Source organism: Tachysurus fulvidraco, chromosome 2 (assembly GCF_022655615.1).
Source record: "Tachysurus fulvidraco isolate hzauxx_2018 chromosome 2, HZAU_PFXX_2.0, whole genome shotgun sequence".
Classification (NCBI taxonomy): Eukaryota; Metazoa; Chordata; class Actinopteri; order Siluriformes; family Bagridae; genus Tachysurus; species Tachysurus fulvidraco.
This window is the reverse complement of record NC_062519.1, coordinates 37,273,450-37,295,546: the sequence shown is the minus strand read 5'-3', so window position 1 is coordinate 37,295,546 and position 22,097 is coordinate 37,273,450. Positions and strand designations below refer to the sequence as shown.

At 38.2% G+C, this 22,097-nt stretch overlaps 1 protein-coding gene across 1 annotated transcript; it reads left to right on the top strand.

Annotated features, from left to right (window-relative positions):
• The first annotated feature begins 511 nt into the window (after positions 1-511).
• parvab (parvin, alpha b) lies at positions 512-17,567 on the top strand. The gene is made up of 13 exons (XM_027153198.2): positions 512-790; positions 5,679-5,768; positions 6,016-6,086; positions 6,586-6,688; positions 6,838-6,978; positions 7,145-7,260; positions 7,388-7,446; positions 8,223-8,242; positions 9,159-9,220; positions 9,303-9,371; positions 9,479-9,580; positions 10,783-10,855; positions 14,479-17,567. The coding sequence occupies exons 1-13, from the start codon at positions 655-657 to the stop codon at positions 14,553-14,555; spliced, it is 1,119 nt and encodes a 372-aa protein (XP_027008999.1). The 5' UTR covers positions 512-654; the 3' UTR covers positions 14,556-17,567.
• The last annotated feature ends 4,530 nt before the right edge of the window (positions 17,568-22,097 follow it).

Genomic DNA, 22,097 nt, shown 5'->3' with positions numbered 1-22,097 from the left:
CAGGTTGTCCTTCTTTGGACCATTTTTACTAGATGCTAAACTAAACTAAAATCCTTGACAGATTCCACTTTAATGAGATAATCCGTGTTATTCATGTCAACTGTCAGTGCTTTTAATCTTATGACTCATCAGTGTATATTTGTACATCAGACAGTAGGAAATAAGCTGGTGTCCGTCTTGGTGTCCGTTAGATTTTCAGCAAATGTTTGGAGAAATAACAAAACTGTGATGCGTAAAAACAGGGAAAGTTTGTGGATTTTCTTCTTGTGTAGAGTGCAACTTATTGGTGTGCAGCCGTTAGGATTCCTACAATGTTTGCGTTTTGTGTCTCACACACACACACACACACACACACACACACACACACACACACACACACACACACACACACACACACACACACACACACACACTAACACACACACACACACACACACACACACACACACACACACTAACACACACTTACACACACACAAACACATACTTACACACACAAAGGGCGGGACTTGAAGCGGAAAGAGCATCGGGAGTCGACACCGTTATAGCTGAACATCTTAAACACCAGCACTATTCCACAAGCAGACGCGTTTCCTTTGTAGACACAAAAAAACAAAAATCCGCTTAAGGACCTAGTTTATGATTTAAACAAAAATGGCTTCGTCTCCTCAGAAGTCTCCGTCCTCTCCGAAATCTCCGAGTCCCAGATCACCGCCCTCCAGGAAAAAGGACGACTCCTTCCTCGGGAAACTCGGAGGAACTTTGGCCAGAAGAAAAAAGGCAAAAGAAGGTGTGAGCATCGGATTTCACATTCACAGGCCTTTCTAACACTCCATACGCGTCTAATCCTCAATTAGATCCAGGTTTAGTCTTAACTTTTACTATTCCATTACACTAATCTGGCCAGTTTGGGAACACAGTGATATCCGTTATTTAATGAACCCAACTAAAAATGTTTATTCATCTCAGTCAGTGTCTACAATACAATACTGATCAGTTACTGTACCTGAGGACATGGATCTCTTATTGTGCGTCAGATATCATACTGCTGATAATAAATAGATTTATGTAAATTAAATTAAATTTTTAAAAACCAAACTAAGGAATAAAACACCACAAGACGTGTGTGTGTGTGTGTGTGTTTGTGTGAGTGTGTGTGTGTGTGTGTGTGTGTGTGTGTGATAATCTATTATAGGGTGAATTGTTAAGTGGTAGAGTTACAGCTTCAAAGATGACCCAGAAATCTTTATTCCTCTTATACCACCGCAATTGTCCCAAATACAAATTTTCATCATTAATAAATATAAAAGAAGACTTTTTAACCATTTGTATTTACCTTTAATATTATGGACCATTCATGAAACACATTAGTTACTTAGGCGTTATCTCTTACATCACAACAGCTATCAATATAAACAGGCATTTTGTTCCCAGACTCCCACTTTTTCTCTTTCTCCATGAAAACAATACATATGGTGATGTTTCCGAGAACCCACAAAATGTACATTTTGTTCCATAGACTTGTTGATTGTTTTAAAGAATCTCTGAATCCTTCCAGAAATGTTCGGTAGAAATCTTGAACGATTAATTTTTTTTATGTTAAAAAGCAATAAGTAGTAAATGATGAGGATTGTATGTCATAACTATAGTAATAAATTGATGAGTGTATTAATATACAACTAGCATTTGAGTTACAGCAGGAACTATTGTTGTAGAAAAGTAAAACAGCTTCTGATCAACCAGAATTCAACAGCGCTAGACGATGCATGATAATGTTATTATTAAATATATCATGAGTATTTAATTATGTTTTATGATTTGTACATTTTGTTAAAAGCTATTCCGATTTTTTTGTTTTAAATACGTAAACCGAGATTAAAGGTCTGGTAATTCATATTAATCATGGTTTAATAATGTAACAGCAGCTCATGACTGGTTATAGTCATAGTCACAGTCGTAGCAAATCATAGCCTCACGCTGGTTTCTCAGAACTTTACTCTCAGATGCTCTGTGTAAGACGCACCCTCGTGAGTGTTTTCACAAAGCCTGGCCTAAACCTTATATGGGAACGTGCTGACTGTCGACCGTCACACTTACGTCCTACATTACTGCTGAATGAAATGTTTCTGTAGGCTGAGTTCTAACTTGAAAGCCTGAATGCGACCACACCGACCACACGATACATAAGGAAATAAGTAGGGCGAAAGGGTCTGTTTGTAATTAGCTGTCGGTATCGTTCTTCTACTAAATAAATAAATATTAAGTGCTTTTTCTAAGTAATCCATTCCAGCTCTTCAGCGCTCTGCCCACACCTGAGCCCTAGCCACTCAAACCTGGGTCATAGAGGTGAACACAAATTACTAGCATTTGTTTAATTCCATTGAGAGCCTCTTTGGTTCTGTGTTGCAGAAATATTAATATATTTAGTTATGGCTGCTGAGACATGCAGAATGTAGCACAGAATAAGTCAGACAAGAGAGAAGCAAGCCAGCTTTTTTTGAAAGAGATGGAGGAAACGATTCAGTTTTTTTTTTTTTCGCAGGCATAATATCAAGTGTCTTTTATGTATGTTATTAAATGAATTAGATCGTCCATTTTCTCCTTAATAAAACCGGAGCTGAGTCGAATAAACATCTGAATCTGGATTGATTAGCGCTGGAGTTTTGAACTCTACAATATTAACTGACTCCTCCTGGAAGCCCTGCTCCCTATCTGTTATCTCACATGCTCTCTCGAGACTTTTCAGGCGTCCGTGCTTTCTGACACGGTAAAGGAAAAATGTTTCGTCTTTGTTCGTATTAAATAAAATCTATCGAGGTATGATTTACTCAGTTTAGATTTAATAGCAGTTAACTATATTTATTAGGGAGGACACTGTAATCTTTTGGCAAAAAAGTGGGAAAATGTGTACATTTGGCTTTCACGAGAAAAAGGAAAAAAGGATTTAAACCTAAAAACCCAACTAGGCCTATGATGAAGTGTCAATTGTAACACTTTACACACTCAGGTGTGTTAAACAATTTGAACAGAAGAAGATGGGCCATATGTCGGCCCTGTGTATAATATCAGAAATGTACGGTTTTCTTTCCAACCGTGAACCAAGCAGTACTGCAGAATCACCTACAAATTCTGTTTTCAGGAGATTTTCATGAGATTTTTGTAATGTTGCCGCTGCCGACAAGCAGTTTCTGACTTCACCACATTTCACGTTGTGCTCTACTCTTCTCAAAATGGTGGAAATGCTCAATTTCCAGTAAAGTCAGTTCTGGGTGCTTAAATATTTTATGAGAATTGTGAAAAAATGGTAAATGGCAAGTCACAAATAATCAGAAAAACACAGACCTATTTTGCCTCCATACAGTATGTTAGACACAGTGAAAGATAGGCTATGGTTTATTTTTATTTATTTGTTTGTTTGTTTTGTCATGTTTTGCCTTTTTGCCAGCATGCAGCTGAGCACGGTTCAGGCAGCTGACATCATGGAAGCAAATAAAAACAGGATGTTGACGTGTCAAGGGATCTTGATTCCTGCTGGAGTTTCTCGTAGGCCTGTATTGTACAGAAACATGGCAGCATGAAACATGATTGAAGAAACAATCCAAGGATGACTTCGTTATAGTGGTGTGACATCAGCTGCCACAGATCACTGACACACTGTTCATGTGCAGGTTTACAGGTCAGCGTACAGTCAGCCACATTATCAGCTGCTCAGGGTGATCGTTTGTGTGATTTCTACATGCGATGTAGATCATTTTTAACCTTGTTAGAAGCAGATGTGAGAATGATCATTTAGTAGCCTACACAAAATGAAATACGATGTTTTCAGACGTTAAAGCCAGAAATAATGCACTCATATGCATGTATTAAACCTTTACAGCTAGTAAGAATAAACCCTCTAAATACAAATATCAGTGAATTATTTCTTTTTAAGGAGGGTCTTAAAAATGTTCATAAGTATTTCTCTGTTTATCTAGCATATGAAGCCTATGTCTACTTTCGGCTTTTCCCGTTCCACCTAACTCTGTCCTCATCATCCTCTACTCTCGCACCAATTACCTTCATGTCTTCTTTTAACACACCCACATATCTCCACTTTGGCCTTCCTCTTGACCTCTTACCTGGCAGCTCCATCTTTAACATCCTCCCTGAGTGTTTGTTCATAAGCCTCTAAAATTTGATGGTGTTTTCAACAGAGTCCTCATACTAAAAGCCAACAGAGTCCTGACTCATTTTATATCAGACTCACAGCCGGAAAATAATTCATTTGTTTATACTGATCGAAAAAGTCTGCTAATGATGGAATGGCAGTGTACAGGAAAAAAGGGTTCAATACACCCCAGGTTCATGCTTCATATGATGCAGAACATTTAATGTGCCTTTTTTTTTTTTTTCAGCTTGAATCGCATCCAGAATTTCAACCGAATTGAACAGATGCAGGGTCAGAACTGATTATTGGAGAAGAAAGATATACAGTTAAATTAAAAGGGGTGCAGGAGTTAATACACAGTAAATAGTGTGATAAATACCTGACTGTTCTGAGATATCAACCAGCTAGAAATTCATGCTTCTGATCAACGATATGTTAAAAAATGTTTCTTAATATATCTCCGTATAATGGACAGAATTCACAATGATAGACGTTTCTTATTGCCACAAACAGACGTAGATATTATAACGTCACGAGTCTCCATCTTTGAACATTTGATAACTTGAACATGTTAAAACTACAATGAAGTCAGAAATGACACTGATGCTCATGTTCATGTCGCACACAAGCTCTTTGGTACATAATTGCTCTTGAGTATAACTATATCACCCAATGAGGATGGATTGATTGTGGTTCCTGGGAGTTTTTTTTCTCACCACCGTCACCTCTGGCTAGCTCATTAGAGATAAATCATTTCAAATTTAAATTTCTATTTTGTATTTATATGTTTTTTTTAAAGCTGCTTTGCTTTAACACTCTCCGTTGTTAAAAGCTCAACACAAATAAAACCGAATCGAATTGAATCGTATATTAAAGTGTCACTTAAGACGTTTCTCAGGATTATTTTTACCCAATCATTTTTGAGGTATTTCTCTAAATTCTGTAGTGTAATACTTGCATATCGCCCAGTTTTAGGAGTCCATATTCATATTTGGATCAAATTGCACTGTTTACAGTTAGCTCACATGCAGCATTCATGAAGCTTGACATGTCAATTTAAATGAGGGGGAGAAAAAAAAGCCTTAAAGTGCTTTGTGTTTGGTTGCCTGTGATACCGATTATGGAAAGATGTGCATCGATTGCAAGGCTGAATCGTAGCTCTTTTGTTAACCCAGACGTGTTCAGGCCTGAATGCATAGCATTAGATGTGGCACTCTGAGCAGCCTCCCTCTGCTAAAACCAATAGCACATCACTGACCACTAATGATGAGAGGCACAGCCTGGTACAGAGTACACTGCTGTGAGATGGTGTGTCTGCTTCTCTCTATTAGCTGCCCTTATTAGAATGAAACATTGCAGAAACAGCATGATGTAACCATCTGTTGAAAGCTGATGAAAGCAAAATCCCAAAATGTTCAATGAAAACCCGAAGCTGCTTGTGGTTTAAAGTAATGTAGGGTGGTGTAATAATATTAGGGGTGTAGCTGATCTCAAAGGACAATGTATCATCATTTATTGATGCTCTTTACAGTTTCGGAGCTCCAAGAAGAGGGCATGAACGCAATCAACCTGCCTCTGAGTCCCACTCCGTTTGAGCTGGATCCTGAGGACACCATGCTGGGTAACGTTTCAGTGTCAGAGTGAAAAATCCCAGTTTTCTCTTGCAATAATTACAGTTGGACCATCGAGTGTTATTATGCTCGGTTTCAAATACTAGAAATGTAGTTTTTATCTAAAAGAATGCTTATAAATATTAACAGATTGGGGTTGCCAGATTGGTTTGAATTACTCCAGCTGACTGTAAACTGAAACCAACTTTAGCATTTTTTTGTTGCTAGTATTGTTAGCATTGCATTATTTTTTTAAAGAGGAGAACGAAGTCCGCACGATGGTCGATCCCAATTCCAGAAATGACCCTAAACTCCAGGAGCTCATGAAGGTACATATGTAAAAAAGTTCTCCTTGTTCATTATGTTATCATTTATACAACCTAAATGTAAATTGCTCGGATATATTCATTGCTTAAAAACGTACTCACGGCAAATCCCCCTGTGTTGATGTAACACCTAAAGAGATGATTTAACTTATAGTTTATTTAGACATCTATAATAGTTGTCCGTGTTAATTCAGCAATGGGGACTAGAACACTGTGTGACAAGAACTATCACATTCTCTTATAACAGTTTATATGACAGCACATTTGAATTCTAGATTCTGATTAATCAGAAGGTTTTGATTCATTTCCTGTATTAGCCACCACATTAAGCTGAATTTATCATTCAAATTCAAAGCAAAAATTTTACTTCTGGTTATAACTGTTGGTAACGTGTATTTGTGGCTACCACATCCCTAATATATAATATATAATCATTAGTGAGAATTAACTACGCGGATCGAACGCCTGTGAAGCTAACGCACACGCCTGACCTCTGATGCAGGTGCTGATCGACTGGATCAACGATGTTTTAGTGGGAGAGCGAATCATCGTCAAAGATCTAGCTGAGGACCTTTATGATGGACAGGTTCTTCAGAAGCTCTTTGGTAAAAATAAATAAATAAATAAATAAATAAATAAATAAAGCCAAAAAAAAACCCACCCTGTGTTAGGGTTAGCGTTCACCCTGTGTTTTTTTTTCCACCTTTCTCTGAGATGTGAGAGGAAGCCTGTTATTTTGTTGTTGTTTGTTTAGAAAAGCTGGAAGGAGAGAAACTTAATGTCGCTGAGGTCACGCAGTCCGAGATTGCCCAGAAGCAGAAGCTTCAGACTGTCCTGGAAAAGATCAATGACACACTCAAAGTGTCCTCCAGGAACATCAAATGGAACATTGACTGTAAATAGATTCATGTTTTAGATTACTCAGTTGCAGCATGTCTACTCAGGTTTTAGGTTTTTTTAAGGGTGAAGACCAACATTATGTGTTTGATATAATTTTTTTCTGTCTTTTAAGCCTTTTTATCAAATGATAACATTGCTATGATAATTACTGTGTTTCTCAGCAATACATGCTAAGAGCATAGTCGCCATTCTTCACTTGTTGGTGGCTCTCTCTCAGCACTTCCGCGCTCCGATCCGTCTCCCAGACCACGTGTCTATACAAGTAGTCGTGGTTCAGGTACTGGTTCTGCTTTTCCTATATGACCAAATAAACAGTGCAGCATCTCAGCACATTAAAGATGCTAACTAGAATCTATTTTATTTTTAATCTTCTTATTATTTACTTACATTTTGTCTTTTCCCAGAAACGTGAGGGCATCCTTCAGTCTCAGCAGGTCCTAGAGGAAATTACTGGCAATACAGAGTATGTCATTACTGTTATATATTTTTTTCCTGTCAGTAAGCAGGCACAGCTGTGCAAGTGAAACTGGATCTGCTGATATCTTCCAAAAGGACAAATTAGGTCCTCTGGGGAGGAAAAAATGATGGAATTGAGAAAAGGGTGACAAACAGCTAAACATAGCAGTATATCCCCCGCAAATTAATATTTATTGCTAATTTTTTGGGAATGGTGGGAAATCGGCTTGTCCGATTGTTGGAACCTGAAAGTGTTGAAGAGTTGAAAAGTGAGAAACACGCAGTGACATGCCAGACCCTGGGGAAGGAGCAGGGGAGCGGTGTGGAGCTGGATCTCCTTGCTGATGAGCAGCTTTGTGGCGAGATGGGCCCAAGCACCAGCGCTCTGCTCCTGCCAGCTCTCCGCTGCTGCCGAGCTCTGATTAATAGCGCTCCAGTGGGCACAAATCAACTGCCCAGATAGGGGCAGGCTCAGGGCTTTTGGCTGCTGCCTAGCATGTGGGCAGCAGCTGCCGTGGCATGCCTCTGCCCGGGCAGATTTGAGCGTGAAGGCGAGGTGCTGGTAGGCAAGATGTCCACCAGGCCAGAATCCTAAAAACTAACCCTGTTCGATTGTTTCCTTTGCTTTAACTTAATTTTTTTTGAATGTTTGCTAATTGCTTACTTTTAAATGATGTTCTATCTATAATAAGCTCCTTACATTTCCCTGAACGTTTTCTTCTTAATCTGTCACGGTTTAAACATGTCATTTTTTACTGAAATGTTCCTTCTGATTTCTTTCAGGGCTTTATCTGGAAGACATGGTCTGTATCATGCATGATTAACAGAAACATCTCACTGGGCTGTATTCAGAGTCTCAAATTTGGATGAATATGTAACACAGAGAAAGTATTCAGATTCGTCTCAAGTCAGTGTTCTGTGTGAAGTTCACGCCTTCCAGAATGAATCTGGTTTTATTTAACAATGCAGGGTTTCACCCCGCTTTTACAGCATTTGGCAGTCGTCCTTATCCAGAACGAATTACAGTACATTTATCTCATTTATACAACTGAGCAGTTGAAGGCTAAGGGGCTTGCTCAAGTGCCTAGCAGTGGCAGTGCTGAGATTAAAACTCACAAGCTTCCAATCAGTAGACCGACATCTTAATGAAATGAAATAAAATAGCACTTGATCCAGCACATTCTATTATTTAGCATGTTTTTCATTTTGAATTGTTTACAACTTGAATGTAAACAATTCAACACATTTTTGATTTTTATGGTCATAAAACAATGTATAAATAAGATGTGGACTATTTTATCATACCACCAAGTTCTCAGAAATATTTTATGTACTTGATATTGGCTTCTTATAATATTTCATGCTTTATGGTTTTTAAGAACATTCAGCTTGACATTTAATGTGGTTACCTCAGACTGTCAGATATTGGACCTGTATCGGGATTTGGACACAGCTACATGCTCAAGTTGATATTATTTACTCAGACGTTGCTCTGTTTTACTCAGAAGTCCACTCTGTGTGAACAGTCCTCGCTCATCTCTCTCATAACAGCCTGTAATTTACAAGTTTGCGGTCTGAATATTGATTTTTTTTTTGTATTAACATCTCAATACTCCTGAACTCTGAGGACAGCCCATAAATACCAACACAAACTAATTACAAATGTTTCTATTAACAAGGAAGGAGAATAAAAATCAGTCTGTTGTTGCTTTCACACAGAGCGTGATGCCTTCGACACCTTGTTCGATCATGCACCAGACAAGTTGAACGTTGTTAAAAAAGTATGTGGTTTAATTTCTTCGAATTGGTTAACAGATGTCGTATATCTGAAGGCAGTTTGAAACCATCTGCCCTCTCTTGCAGACTCTTTTGACTTTTGTGAACAAGCACTTGAACAAGTTGAACCTGGAGGTGTCTGAGCTCGACACACAGGTAACCGCTGAAAATCCGAACGTACGAACATCTTGATTCCGTTGTCAGAGTATATTATAATGCCACGGCTATTGATACATATTCATCCTTTTCTCTCTAATGATTAGTTTGCTGATGGTGTCTACCTGGTATTGCTGATGGGGCTCCTGGAGGGATATTTTGTTCCATTGTATAACTTCTTCCTTACTCCAGATAATTTTGACCATAAGGTAACTGATATTAATTCCGTTTATTGGACCAATCTGTCTGATCATGCAGCAGTGTGCCTAAAGTGCAAACGTCTGCATGCCCATTTAAATATTTTCCCTTATGTTTGGATTGTTTTGAAATTCTGCTATTTGTAGGTAAATAATAAAAGAGATCTTTTTTTATTCAACAACAGCTTGCAATAAATATATTTATATATTTATATGCTTTATATATAACTAGATGCATATTCCAGTGGGGTATAAACCATCACTAATTAAAAACTAATGCAGTTTTAGCTCCTGAGTGGCACAATAGAAAAGCGTTCATCATATCACCGGGAAATCACGAGCGTGAATTCTTACAATGCCAAATTATTTATTTATTTCTTTTTTATTTTTAATGACCAGGAGTGCAAGAGAGCGTAATTACCAGACACCTTTGGGAGCTCATGTATGCAGAATGTAGGCAGTTACTGTTTCCATCCGAGTGTGTTTAGCTGTCCTGTGATGCAGCATGAGCCGCAGAACAAAAAAAAGCTGTAGCGGTCATGTGAAAGGGGAAAGCTGGCTAGTGGATGGGTAGAATAACAGCCATATTGGACGATCGTGATGTCTTCATTAGTCATATAGTCCTTGTCAAAAAGAGAAGGAGAACAGTTAAAAATAAAGACCTGTTTTTATTTGGAATATACTATGGAATTCAATTGCAAACATCATATTAATCATAATTAAATAATTAAAATATTGTTTTTATAATTGTATTTATTTACAATCACTTTTTTTGTAGTTAAGAAGTATACTAAATACTACAAAATATTACATCCATATAATGTATAAAATTAATTTGCTCTTGTTTATAAGAAAGTAAAAATTGTTAAAGCAGTAGTAATTCATTTACTAGTGAACTAAAGCCTTTGAACTTTAATGAATTTGGTGATATTTTTTCTTCTTCAGTGTATTGCTTTTTTTCGTTGCTGTTGAAATGCAGCACTTTGATCTGGTCTGAATGAACACAGACTCAGAGACTTTCTATGATTCAGAATGTGCAGTCTATCACATTCAATTAAAATGAACCATATTCAATAGTGTATGTATGAATCCAAGGACACACTTCCTCTGGAAGAAGCTGATGACTCGTGTACTTCGAGTATGGTTGATGCCACAAATCATTTATTCTCTTAACTTCTAATAAGATAGTGAAGGTTTGTAATTCTATATTGTAGGTGCACAACGTTTCATTTTCCTTTGAGCTGATGCAAGATGGCGGTTTGGAGAAGCCGAAACCAAGGCCCGAGGGTTGGTGTCAACAATTTCTTACCTTTATTTACATAAGCCATCAAGCAAAAAACACATCAAAATCCCATGACTGGTTTTAGAAGCCAGAACATGCTGTTAAATGTTAAGCCGGGTTGTCTGACGACACCTGACTATAGTTTATGGTAGTAATAATTATTACCAAGTCTATTGTTTCAATGTTATAATACTTGAACATGCCTTCACTCAAATGACTGGGAAGCTAACCACTGTGCGTTACATACTGCAGTTATTTGGATCTCATCAATAAGCAGTTGTAAGCAAAGATAGCTTGATCCAGGATCCTAAGACACTAAGGCTCTGATTTACTAAAGATTTATGTGCATGATGTTATGTTCATCTAAGCACTTGTTAGTGTGTGAAATAATACGTCTACGAATCTACGCCAGCGTTCACCAACTGATTATTTTATTCACATTTCTTCTTCAAAGTAATTATAAATAACATTTATCTTATTTTTACTGTAGTAAGCACAACAAGGCCACATAATGGCAAATTCTGCTGTCATGCAACAATTATTCCATATCACCTTGTTTCCTGGACACAGTTTGGCCCACACATTCAAGCTTATGGAGCATAGGACAATATTTCAAAGCTACAGGTGGACTGTCCTCAAAAACCAGGAGGACACTTCTCATTTGTGATATTATAGACATTATTTGGTAATGTAGTGTTTGCTAGCCTTGAATTGTTTTTTATCCTTTGTGTGTGAATCTGTAAATTCCAGGAGGATATACAACTTTACAAGTAAGAAGTATTTTGCTTTATCACAAAAACTAATGCAGCTCCTGAATGGCCCAATAGAAAAGTATTCATTGAATCACCAGGAGTTCGCAAGCTCCCCATAAAGCTGCAGCTTTTCATGGCCGGCAGTGGAGAGAGCACAACTGGTGCTATATGTAGCTTTCAAATGGTCACCTTTACAGACACCAGAGACTTGGACCCTTCATTATGTTGTGTCAGGAACACTGTCTTTTTTTCATAGATATCATTTACTGTAGAATTTTATTGAGTTTATCTTAAATCAATTAAATAGCCAGCTACATAAGCAAGAGAACACCGAGTGGTCACATAAAAGCATCATCACACCCTGTTTACTTTGAGCTTTTCGTATGAGTTGGGCATTTCCTGACTGAGTGAGCGGCTTAACACCACTCATTTTTTTTTCCGTCAGCTGATCCTTCCACTGTGTTTTCTTTTTTCAACTGGTTCACATTCTTGTGGGTTTTGCTAACAGGGCTTGAGGCTAACATATGCTGTTATGCATCAGTTGGAAGGGAGTTGCTACTCCCACTACATACCACTCTCTGGTAACTGGTAAAAGCTAATTCACTGCTTTTTGTATGGATATGGGTATTCCCTCCATACAAATGTGGATGGCCTGGATTTCCCCCAGAAATCCACATTGTACAGAGAGGCAGCAACTGCTAACCATGCTACAGGATGCTTCTAGGAACAATGTCTTAATCTCTTGGAAAACCAATATGCGCATTTACCTACTGTCTTCGTAAGAAAGCTGTGATTGATTCAGACAACCATTCAGACATCTCCTGTGTTGATGATGTCAGTGCAGACACAACATGCCTGGATGGAGGTTTTGAATCTTGGCTTGAAGCTGAAGCTGGCCCAAATGCCTTGGTCTAAACAGGCTGTTGGTTATAAACGCCCAGGTCCTGTGACAACTGATAAGCGTCGCAGCCCAGAATGCATTGTGTGTTGCTCTCTAGACAAATGACTAACATGGCAGAAGACACGGTTCTGCTGAAATCAGTGATCCAGCAGCTGAGACCATGTAACTCAGAGGCTTGCATTCTTCAACATAATCTTTTTATAAGTCATCCTTCTCATGTGTGAATTCTACATCTACAGCAGTATCTGGGAGGTTCCTCATCAACACGTAAGTCATTGGTTTCAACTTCTTCAGCATCTGGGATGCTGGATTCTATGGGATAGGATTCTATGTCTCTGCCCGCCAGCTTGCATGCAGCAATGGCAAGCTGAAAAGTAATTGTAACAGCCACTCTGAAGATCATCCTTGTGTGAATAGGGTTGGATATTCCACCTCAACCCACAACATCAAATGCACTCTTCTGCACTGCACCTGTGACCTCATGGCTCACTCTAACTTGCTGTTCTTACTCTAAATAGATTGAGCAATTAGGCCACAAAGTCCTACTTCTGGTCTCAAGATGGTTGTCAGGATCTTAGTTTCCACTGTTGCTTTCATTTGTTGTAAGAATATCCTGGCACATTTCTCCACAAGCAGATCTGTGGGTTTGGCCCCTCTGACTGAATTGCTAAGGAATGAGGACTGACATGTAGCAATCCAGGAAACACTTCTGACCACAAGAGCCCCAACACGTAGGCCTGGATTTCCTTAAGTGGAAATTGTTCTGCAAATTGTGTTCACTTTTTTAGCAGGACCCTGCCCTTTTTCCACTACCTACAGTCCATCAACCCTGAAGGTGTGGCATCTCTCTCTCTCTATCTCTCTCTCACTCTCTCTCTCTCTCTCTCTCTCTCTCTCTCTCTCTCTCTCTCTCTCTCTCTCTCTCTCTCTCTCTCTTGTTCTCTCTGGGGCCCTGTAGGCTTTTAACAAACATTACAACAGGGTTGAGATGCTACTACTGTATCTGTGATGGTCTTCTAGAAGCTTCCCATTTTTGTGTTGATGTCTTTTAAAGCCTCAGAGATTTTTTTTTAATTGCTAAATTCCTATGTCAATTGTTAAAAGCGCAATACAAATAAATTGAATTGAAATAGAATTATTTATCGTTGTACTACTGCAGTAAGTCTGTACTGCTGCGACCAGTGTCACCAGATTTGGCAGATCCTTCAGATTTGACAAGGTCCTAGGATAAGTCTGTATGCCATGAGATTATTGGCTGAAGCTACCTAGGTGTTATACACCTTTGGTGTTTGGATGGTGTCAAATAGAATACTAGTAACATACAGTATGTAACTGTGGTTTTCTTCACTGGAAGCTGCAATAGTAACATCAAGAACATTGTAGGTTTTGTTGATGATGATCTTGTCCTATGATACCATTATTTGTTGTCACCACATGAGCTTGTTGGCATTTCTTTGTATATCTGTTCAGTTGATTACTCAAGCATTATTCCCTACCCCAGCTTTCAGAGATCCACAGTTGCATATGTAACTAGCATTTACTTTACATATCCATACCTCCATACATCAAGCACAGAATGGTTTCCAATTAAGCTTATCATTTAAATACCTTACCGCATTTGCTCAAAGATACTAATTCACCACAGTTATCAAGAACATTTACAAAAAAAAAAATAATAAATCAAATAAATATTGTTTTTACGCCCTGTTTTGTAAATTCCCCAGAACACATCCCTGAACTCTGTTTGCTATATATCAGTCTGCAAATTCACACTGGCTTTTTTTTTAGGATCTTAGTTAATCAGAGCCTAAGTGTGTATTTACATGTGAGCAAATGCTTTTAAACAAAACACTTGCATGTGAGGAAATTAAGAGTTGAAGGTCAAACCCCGGCTCTGTTTTCATCAATTAAGCTTCCAGCATTCCTCTGACGCATAACCTTAACCTATCTACATCTTTTTTTCCTGTCTTCACAGACATTGTCAACTGTGACCTGAAGTCAACATTACGTGTTCTCTACAACCTCTTTACCAAGTACAGGAATGTGGAATGAATTCACAGCACTTACGTCAGAAATGACATCCTTATCAGTATTAGACATTTTTTACTTATGGTTTCTTATTTACAGTATTCAGTATCATTTCAGTATTCAGTCTGCTCTGTATTTATCCAACATGATATGAAATCTTAATATTATCCTTTTAATTTTCCCACTGATGTAGTGTTGAATGATGGTTTATGTTAACTGTTGATATTTAACTGATTTTCTTTTTGGATTTTAAATTTAATTTGTAATCTTTCACCATCCAATATACCCAGGCTCAAGGGATATAGCTGGGTTTCTGATGTTTATGAGCATCGTATTTCATCCATGTAGTTGTTTTCAGTACATCCAGGATTTCACAAGAGTTTTTGTTATTGTTGCAGTCAGAAATGCTTGATTTTTTTTAAATTTGTGGGAGATTTTTGTTGTTGTTGTTTTCCACCAGACATTACTTGAATTGAAATCGCAAGCACAGACTTCTACTTTAATCTACCAATGAAGAAGCATATGTAATTACTTCCTATGATTGCTTCCTATGATCTACTCATTCTTGCAAATTCCTCGAAATATCACAGCGTTTGCTTGATTTTACTTTCATTTACATTTACATTTACAGCATTTAGCAGACACACTTATCCAGAGTGACTTACAACTGAGCAACTGAGGGTTAAGGGCCTTGCTCAGGGGCCCAGCAGTGGCAGCTTGGTGGACCTGGGGTTCGAACCCATGACCTTCCGATCAGTAGCCCAACACCTTAACCACTGAGCTACCACACCCCCACTTTCATATTTTTACGATAAAAAAAAATCACAAAATCCTTAAGGGAACATCTGTCCCACATGTCCATGTCTGTTCTTTGTCTTGGAAATTCTGGACTGGGCCCTGGACAACTTCCCCAGTTTTCTCTCATTGTGGTAGATTTTATCACTGATGGAAACTGAGGAAATACATAACAGCAAGGTCTTTTACTTTTTATTTTAAATTGTTGCATGAAGTTTGGGATAGAGGAATCTGTCTTGCTTTCTATTAAGTGAACAGACCAAATTATCAAGTCCAGGCAGTTTATTGTGCTGGTGAATAGTCTTCAATGTTTTTATTTTCTGCTTGTATGAAACTTCTATAGATCTGAAGCAAACAGACATGAAATTGCCTTCTCCACCCGAGGCAATCATAGAATTCAAACCATAAGCAGACTTATTGCTACTAGTTTGTAAGAATGCAATGCGACTATTCTGGGGGAAAAAAGGATTCCTTCGTGCAGTTTAACGTGAAGGTCGGAGCGATCATTTGTTTCACTGTTGAGGTTTGAATGCGGCTTGTGTATGGGGCCTGACTGGCTCAGAGGAAAAGCGAATTCCTGTCCTTGTGCTCTCTTCATTCACCACTGACCATTTTGTGTGACTGTCCTGTGTGTACTTTTGAACGAATGGAAGAGGAATAAATTGATCTCGATCGCTCAGTCACACTTAATAACTTTCAGACCAAAAGCTGTGTTTTATTTAACCCCCAAACAAAAAGCTCGATTAAGGCGGAGGCAGTGTTTCATTTTAATGGCTCACACCGGTGGTCTTTGTGCTGCCATAAAGCTGCATGATGTAATCTTGCTTTCGGTACTGAAACAGTAGGGAAGGGAAGCGGTCCTGAAAGGCAGAAGTCATGTTTTCTCCTGTGTGCAGCACTGCACAATTGGATGCAACAAGGTTATAATGGAGGTCAAGAGATAATGGAAGATGTGGATGTTTTAGGGTGTGCTTTTCTTTGTCTGATTTACTTGAAGACCTCCATGTTTCACTGGCTGTGAATTTTTAATGGGCATATTTTTTTTTTGTTGGGCATCTTCACCCACCTAACAAGTTGAATAATTAAATTTAGCCGAGTTGTGTGTTTATGACAGAGACTTGTGAAAGAGTCAGAGTAAAATATTCGCCTAGATGAATTTTACGCTCTAGTGCCAAGCTGCAAGCTCTTCTTCTTTTTTTTTTCATGTTTCCAAATTGCACACATTTTATCCCAAAATACACTGTCAAAAGAAGCATTTTTGGAAAAAAGTACACACCGCCTGTCATTCTTTGGGCCCCATTAAGAGCCAGCTGTGTTAAATGTGAATTTCACTGTTGCCGCCGTCTCCGACAATGGCCTTTTCAATAAAAACCTTTGTTCTGCTACATTTTCTGACCCATTATATGACTGGAGCTGGGGGGAGATTAAGAGACGAGGGCGTCTTCATCACTGAGCTGCCTCTGAGAGCCTAAATAACAGCGAAGACCACCTGTGTAATTGTCCAGCGCTAGGGTGTCCTGAATAGCCATTAGCTTCCCTGCTGCAATTACCTTTCCTCCGGTCCCCTTCATGACACCAGACGCAGCCGAGAGCTCTAGAGAACCTCGAAGCCTGTTTACTCCCAAACACAATGGCTGAAACAGAGTGTCTTATCCAGGCTGATATTGATTTGTGCTTAAGATTCGGGTCATTACCAGTAATTGATTCCTCCATTGCGTCCTCTTAACATGCCTCGGGAGTGTGTTTACACCTGCACAGATTGCAAAGTTCTGATATTTTCTATAAAATGGCAAGAAAGAAAAAGTGTCAAAAGCAATCATATGAATGTTGTCGTTTTTACTTTGGGAAATGTATACTATGGGAGCTATAAACTATATTATGGAAGCTATAAAAATGTTTTTATGCAGTTATAACTATTGGTATCCTGCTCTGAATATCATTTTAAGGTGCAGTTTTTCATTTTTAACATTTTCCTAGACCTAGTATAATTGTGTAGAAATACTACACAATTCATGGTATTATCATGTCATTTATCAACTTTGTAATAACGTTGCAGTTTTTATTTTCTGACCCTGAAATTAGCTCCACCCCAGATATGCTCAACTCCCCCTTTTCCTTAAAAGGATATGTTTTTTAAAAGATTTATCTCAGTATAAGATAGCTTTGAAAATGATGTAACTAAATTTATATTAACATATATGCATATTTTTATTCTAAATAAAACTTGCACTGAAGATATCATTCCTGTTCATGTCCTTCATTTTACTAATGTAAATACATTAAGACCATTTTTGACTATTTATTTATATTTATATAGTATGTATAGTTATATTATATTTATATAGTATATCATATATGTATATATAAATATAATATAATAGATTATATATATATATAATATAATAGATTATATATATATAATATAATATAATAGATTATATATATATATAAAATGTTTTGTTTTGTTTGTTTGTTTATTTTAATAAGCAAATCGGATTGGTCAGAAGGTGTTTTAATTTTCTATAACAGCAGTTCTGACAGCATTTCCAGCTGTAATTCAGATCAGGCTTATATTTTTGTGCCATTATTTCTTTAATTAAATTAATTAAACTAATTAATTAAATGTAATTAATTAATTTAATTAAAGCTCATTAACAGATCTATATTATTAATAGCAGTTTTAACTAGAACGTACATTTCCTGAAGAAAATGTGAATGGTGCTTGTACGTGACAAGGTCCCCTCATTTGATATGTCACATGTTCATGTTGTGCTGAATTTTGATTTTAACGTGACATCACGTGACTTCATCAAATTACACGAGAGGCAGTTCCCCTCATTGTGCTGAGTGTTTTGATATGTCACATGTCCATGTTGTGCAAATTTTTTATTTTCACGTGACATCACGTGACCATCAAATTACACGTGAGGAAGTTCCCCTCATTGTTCTGAGTATTTTGATATGTCACATGTCCATGTTGTAAAAAGTTTTTTGATTTTGCATATTTTGGGGACAGGGCTGTGGCACAACCGGAAGGCCAGTCGGTACAAAAAATTTTCAGAGTATCACCCTAAAGGAGCTGGTTGAGTTTGGTGTAGATTGCATCCCAGACTCTTACATCATCAGTGGCTGATCTGACTAATGTTTCTGTAGCTGAATGAACACAAATCCCCACAGTCATGCTGCAACATATAGTAGAAAGACTTCACAGCTAAGTGGAGCTAATTAGAACAGAAAAGAGGGGACTGCATCTAGAATGGGATGATGTTCAACAAGCAGATATGGTCAAGTGTCCACAAACCTTTGGCCATGAAATTGTCAGGAAATGACAGTTTATATGGTTTGTTTAACATCTATGGGGGGTGGAGGGCAAAGAGAGAAAGAGAGGGGCAAAGAGGGGGGGAGGGGCAGAGAGAGAGAGAGAGAGAGAGAGAGAGAGAGAGAGAGAGAGAGATTCAGAGAGAGAAAGAGAGGGGCAAAGATAGAGATGCAGAGAGAGAGAAAGAGAGGGACAAGGAAAGAGATGCAGAAAGTGGAGAGACAGAAAAAAGAGAGAGGCAAAGAGAGAGAAAGATGCAGAGAGAGAAAGAGAGGAGCAAGGAGAGAAAGAGATGCATAGAGTCAGAGAGAAAGAGAGGGCCAAAGAAAGATATACTGTATGCAGAGAGTGGGAGAATAAGAGAGGGGAAGAGAGAGGGAAAGAAAGAGAGGGGCAGAGAGAGATGCAGAGAGTGGGAGAGAAAGAGAGGGGCAAGGAGAGAAAGAGATGCAGAGAGTGGGAGAGAAAGAGAGGGGTAAAGGGAGAGAAATGCAGAGAGTGGGAGAGAAAGAGAGGGGCAAAGAGAGGGAAAAAAGAGTGGCAGAGAGAGATGCAGAGAGTGGGAGTGAAAGAGAGAGGCAAAGAAAGAGAGAGAGAGAGAGAGAGAGAGAGAGAGAGAGAGAGAGAGAGAGAAAAAGAGGGGCAAATAGAGAGGGTCATAGAGCGGTAGAGGGGCAGAGAGAGAGCAGACGCTGAGGAAATGATTGCTTATAGCACTGAGTGCTATAACATTGTCTTGTGGATGTTACACAACATTAAATGTAACCATAAATGGTTAAAACCAGGTCTTCAGAAGAAGAAACACGAGAATGTGGTGGTATTGGGAAATAATCATCATTGGGGATGTGAGGCTAAATTTCATTGTTTTATATCCCAAAAAAAGGTGTTGATCCTCGAGTCTTGATTTTTTTTTTTTCACTGTATATTCAGCTGAACATTTTGTCAAAACAAGCTCAGACATGAAGGCATCCATGTAAATGTATATTATTTTTAATATATCTAATGTACTATGTAATATGTGGTTTGAGTCGTGCAGCTTGTGTACACTCCCTTTTCCCATAACCTCCCAGCTCTGAAACATACCCAGGCCTTCATCTTGATCAGACCCATCCGATTACAGACTTCTTCTGCTTCAGTGGAACAATAGCAGAAACAGACTCGTATATATATATTTATAGCTTTATTTATAGCTAGTCCACAGTGTGGGATTGTTCCAACCACATGCCTGTGAGTGCCAGGACGGCCATCAAAGGCAGTAGAGATCCATATCTTCAAACACTGCATTACAGAATTGAGTTAAAGAGACATTTAGTGCGCAAACATTTGGACATCAAAACCCTCGCCTGTTGCCTGGAGACTACTGTTCCTTCTTCCTGGGTTTGGGTAAAGTGTAGCAATGGGGGGTTTTAAGAATCTAGTTCCATGCTGATTTCTAAGATAATATCTCATTTGTAAAGAAAAAGATTTGCATTTTGTGTTCACACTGTCAGGTCAACACACTGGTTGTTTCAGATTTATTCATTTCATGCTTAGTGTAAAGAAAAAAGAAAAAAAAACAAGACTGAGGATTCTTCTTCTTGCATTTCCTTAAATTAAAATAAACCTGACATCACAGGCATGTAGCCCAGATATTTAATGAGTTTTAATTAAATTTTCTTAACTGTACTGCTCCAGCATATCCGTGCCAGTTGTGTGCCTTTTATCTTTCAGACGCCGAAGAGAAGAATGTGATTAATGCATCTGTGTGAGAGGAACATCAACAATGTCATCTAATCAACATTTTTTCTTAATGAATTTTTTTGTTTAAGGTAACAGCGTGCATACCCAGCTTCCTCTTTATGCAGATTAAGTCTGGCCCCTACCTTTCAACTCTAAACACATTCCTGACCAATTTTTAATGAGACATATTTTCCTAGCTCTATTATTCTGTTAATTGGAATGAAAGGCATGCTGAGTTGTGAGTTATGTTGCATAGTTTCTGGTGGCCCTTAGAATAATTAAAAAAAAAAAAAAAATTAAAAAAAAGTTCACTCATCCAGAAAGCCTACTTTTGAAAGCCCTCTAGAGATGTCCACAAGAGGGCGGTGTATATTCTCAGGCTCCTTTTTAATGCAAGAGTCATGACGTATTTAGAAAGGTTATGCTGATAGGACATCAAGTTAATGCGTTGATGTAAATATTCACACGTAAACAGCTGTCAAAAACGTTTTACAGACATCATGCAAAATGATGTAAATCAAATATATTTTGATTTTGATTTTGATTTTGATTTTCGGGCAGTGGTGGCTCAACTGGTTAAGGCTCTGGGTTGTTGATCTGATCAGAGGATCGGGGTTCAAGGCCCAGCACAGCCAAGCTGCCACTATTGGGCCCTTGAGCAAGGCCCTCATCCCTCCCTGCTCCAGGGGTGCTGTATCATAGTTGCACCTGCACTCTGACCCCAGACTCCTCAGTTGGGGTATGTGAAGAAAATAATTCCACTGTGCTGTAATGTATATGTGGTGATAATAAAGGCTTCTATGCCCCCATTCTAAAATATGGCAGAATTTTCAGATCATAGCCTGTAAATGTAGTGGTTGTTCATGAAGTACTGGGAAAATGTAAAATTGTGTTTATTGTGTCAAAATTTTACTTGAGACATAGCTTGAGGTATTCATTAAAAACATCTATACAACCTCGTCCACCAAGATGCTTCCTCTGGGCCCCTGAGCAAGGCCCTTAACCCTCTCTTGTATAAGATAAGATAAAAATGTATATCACTCTGGATAAGGGTGTTTGCTAAAAGCTGTACATGTAAATCAACTCAAGTTAATGTTTTTAATGTATGAAAACACTGTTGTTCCTGAAAATATATGTAAGTCTGTTGGTCATATGTGTGACTGATGCCACAAAGTTTGCTAAAGAACTAAAAAAGTTAAATATCATGTAAATAACTAGTATTTGCCATTAACAAGAACCTCTTGTCTAGCTAATAATGATAGATTCTACAAATCATGCTAATCTAAACTTAGCAAAGAAACTTTCACATATATCTGTGACTTTAACCACAGTATGGTTGTTGGTACCAGAATGGCTGGTTTGAATATTTCAGGATTTTCACACACAACAATCTCTAAAGTTTACATAGAATGGTGAGAAAAACAAAAACAAAAAACACTGAGGAAAATATTGTGTTTCCAAACTGGTTTGAAATCAAAATGTACATTCTTTACTGTGGTGAGCAGAAAAGCATCTCAGCATGCACAAAACATCAATCTTTGAGGTGGATAGGCTGCAACAACAAAAACCCACATCAAGTTCCACTCCTGACAGCCAAGAACAAGAATCTGAGGCTAACATGGCTACAGACTCAACTGAACTGGACAGCTGAAGGTTAGGGAATAAACTTTATCCAGTCTTCAACTGTCCAGTTGGGTGAGTCTGTGCCAATGATGGCCTCAGACTCTTGTTCT

Coding starts and splice junctions, on each gene's coding strand:
- parvab (XM_027153198.2), top strand. CDS start 655: ATGGCTTCGTCTCCTCAGAAGTCTCCGTCCTCTCCGAAATCTCCGAGT. Junction 5,769..6,015: donor TCCTGAGGACACCATGCTGG/GTAACGTTTCAG, acceptor ATTTTTTTAAAG/AGGAGAACGAAGTCCGCACG. Junction 9,581..10,782: donor CAGATAATTTTGACCATAAG/GTAACTGATATT, acceptor TCTATATTGTAG/GTGCACAACGTTTCATTTTC.